Raw genomic sequence first — 3,306 nt, forward strand, 5'->3', positions numbered from 1 at the left:
TTCAGAATTGTTATGGCTGGAATCTCTTCTTGCTGAACTTAGTATACCCTTTCATACTCCTGTTTTACTATGTGATAATCTTAGTGTTGTTCTTCTTTCGCATAACTCGGTTCTTCATGCACGTACTAAACACATAGAGCTGGACATACACTTTGTTCGTGAACGTGTTGTTGCCAAACAGATGCTAATCCAACATGTCCCAGCTGCTGCTCAAATTGCTGATACATTAACCAAGCCACTTGGGTCTGCTGCCTTTGAGCAATTGAGAGACAAACTCAAGATCATGTGTTCCCAATCCCCTTAAGTTTGAGGGGGGGGGGGGGGGTTAGATATATTAAATATATAGGTTTGCTGACTGTACATATTATGTAACGGTTTCAGTTAGTAGTTGGTTAGTATATGCTTAGCTGGCATAATGTGTATGAACCTATATATGCTATAATCTATACACGTGCAATGTTATCAATTCACATAAAGAAAATCTTATCCTTTACAGAGCTTCTCTTCTTGCTTAGCAATGGAAGATACAATCACCTTCAACAATGAGAAACAAGAATATGTGACTAATAATAATCACCATTTCCATGCATGATTAAAGAATCCAATCTATTATGAAAGAACAAAGCATATATATATAGTCATCAAACATCATTTCAATCGAGAAACAATTGAAGATGAAGGGGTGCAACTAAGTTTTTGCAAGATAAATGATCAGTTGTTGTTTTCACAAAAGCTCTTCCTAAAAAAACCAAAAATTAAGAGAACCTCTTAAAGTTCAAGAACACCTTAAATATGTTCTTATATCAATAAATACTAGGATCAAAACTATGTAAATAGAGTATTGTAGAAGCATGCACATAGGATAAAGTGAGTTCATGTACCATATAACTAATAATTTCTAGAAAATTCATCATTTATTATAAATGAGAGTTCTCCAATATTTGACGTGTAAGCAAAAAATCAAAAAGTATTTTTCAATCCCTCTAAAATACCAACAAGGATAATTAAATTTTTAATTCTACATATATCTTAAAATTATTTATTTATTTATTTATAATTTGTCCTTATTTGATAATGGCCGATATTTAATCATTTTTCATATATACCTAAAATCTTGTTATGTACTATCATGATGATTTGGGTTCAATTCAATCATTTAATCATTAGAATATCTTGTTATGTACTATTATGCAGATTTGGGTTCAAAAACAAAATCATAACAATATCTATAAATAATGCTTGCATTATGAAAGTGAAACAACAAACCAAAACAGTACAAATAATAACATTGTAGAGCCCAAATTGAAAGACAAAAACAACACCAAGAAAGCGACTTTTCATATTGGAGTTCTATCAAATTAAACTAAACACGTTCTCCAAATTCACAAATGAAGAACCATAGGGTCCAGAAGCAGCATCTATTGCCAATTCTTTCAACCTCAATGCTTTCTCTTTCATCTCTTTACCCTTTTCTCCCTCCATCAATTCTCTCACAAGTTCCTCAATCTTATCCCTCTTAGCATCTTCAATCTCCAAACCGATCCCCCATTCATGACAACAAAATCGACAATTAGTTTGTTGCTCAGCAAAGAAAGGCCAACATATCATTGGAACACCACCGCACACACTTTCCAACGTTGAATTCCAACCACTATGTGTCAAAAAACCTCCAATTGCTGAATGATCCAAAACCTCCTCTTGTGGACACCATCCCGATAACAAACCTCTATTTTTCGTCTCTTCCAAAAACTCTTGAGGTAAAATAGAGTTTTCACCGGTTATTAAATCTGGTCTTATTATCCACAAAAAAGTTTTTTTACTATTAGCAAGTCCCCAAGCGAATTCAATTAATTGTTCATTTGTCATAACTGTAATACTTCCAAAATTCACATAAACAACAGAATTCCGTTCTTTGCTATTCAACCATTCTAAACACTCTGGCTCCTCTTTCCAAAGATTGGAGCCAATTGAGTTCAATTCCTTATCTGTGACTTCTTTAAAAAGAAAATTCAATGGACCAATGGAATAGACCGGAGGTGAATTATTAATCGAAGAGATTGCTTGTAAAACATCGTGTTCTAAGGCATCAAACGTGTTTAAAATGATCGCAGAAGCTTTTAGAGCTCTTTCACATTCCCCTTGTACAAAATCAAGCATAGCATCATTTGGGTCCGTAGTTCTGACGAAACTTGGGAAATCCTTTAAACGGATTTCTTTAATGCCTGGTACCCAATCTATTGTAGTATCCAAATATCCATTAGTGACATAACTTGAATCTGTATATATCAAACACATGAATCCACTATGTTTATGTAATGTCACAGTTCATATAAAACATTACTATATATGAAAAACTAAATTTTTTACATGTAAATATTTAGGTACCTTTAAGTGGTGTTAAGCCCTTTTCAATTAATTGACGATATTGAACGTAACACATGAAGCCACAAGCACTAGTTGTCCAAAAAAGCACTTCTGGAATATTAAGTTCTTGAGCAGCATCCAAAGTAAAACTCATAATACCATCAGAAACTATGCAACTAACAGGAGGGGTGTGTGTAGCATTATTGAGTTTAGATATAAGTTTTTTGAAATGAGGTAGGCATGTTTTTCTAGTGGAGTCACACAAAGAAGGTACATCTTGTGTGACATCGACATCGGTGTCAGGTAGACCATCAGGAATTGTTTCAAAACGGAAAGAAGAGAGACCGTTTAGAGAATTGGGACCTCTAGATTTGAGAAGACGTTTGTGATTGTATTCAGTGTTAACAAAGGTGACATGAAAACCACCTTTGAAATGAAGAAGCTTTGCTAGTTTGAGCATTGGGTTTATGTGACCTTGTGCTGGATATGGAACACACACAACATGTGGTTTGTTTTCAGTTTTGCCAAAAGAAGCCATTATTTGTTTGAACTTGTTTTCTAAATGTAGTAATACAAAGGGTTCTTTGCTTGATGGTACTGTTATATTATTTTCTCACACAAGCTTTTATAGAAAATAAGGGAGAACGTTGATAGAAAGAATTCTTTTTTAGTTTCATGATGTCCATACATCCGAATAATATCTTTATGGATAAAGAAATAAAAATAAAAAAGTTGATGGGATGAAAAACCAAATACAGAGAATATGAGATAATAATTTAGGGTTAAGAAATTATAGATGTTTAAATATTATTGTTGTATTTGTAATTTCATTTTAATGATAATTAAATGAATTAAATGTCATATTTTTATTCAAATTAGTTGCTTAGGAATGGGGTGTGCTTTCGGAAGGATGAATGGAACATCAACAACATGTTTGAAATG

At 33.1% G+C, this 3,306-nt stretch overlaps 1 protein-coding gene across 1 annotated transcript; it reads right to left on the bottom strand.

Annotated features, from left to right (window-relative positions):
* Positions 1-1,243: 1,243 nt before the first annotated feature.
* Positions 1,244-2,975, bottom strand: LOC131627850 (7-deoxyloganetin glucosyltransferase-like). The gene is made up of 2 exons (XM_058898713.1): positions 2,386-2,975; positions 1,244-2,276 (listed from the first exon to the last, which is right to left on the bottom strand). The coding sequence occupies exons 1-2, from the start codon at positions 2,900-2,902 to the stop codon at positions 1,354-1,356; spliced, it is 1,440 nt and encodes a 479-aa protein (XP_058754696.1). The 5' UTR covers positions 2,903-2,975; the 3' UTR covers positions 1,244-1,353.
* Between the last annotated feature and the right edge of the window lie 331 nt (positions 2,976-3,306).

This window comes from Vicia villosa, unplaced genomic scaffold (genome assembly GCF_029867415.1).
Source record: "Vicia villosa cultivar HV-30 ecotype Madison, WI unplaced genomic scaffold, Vvil1.0 ctg.000405F_1_1_3, whole genome shotgun sequence".
In the NCBI taxonomy this organism is placed as follows: domain Eukaryota; kingdom Viridiplantae; phylum Streptophyta; class Magnoliopsida; order Fabales; family Fabaceae; genus Vicia; species Vicia villosa.

Bases quoted from the DNA above. Each gene is read 5' to 3' on its own strand.
- LOC131627850 (XM_058898713.1), bottom strand. From the start codon at position 2,902: ATGGCTTCTTTTGGCAAAACTGAAAACAAACCACATGTTGTGTGTGTT. The intron at 2,277-2,385 runs GTACCTAAATAT...TGATATATACAG, and splicing joins GGGCTTAACACCACTTAAAG to ATTCAAGTTATGTCACTAAT.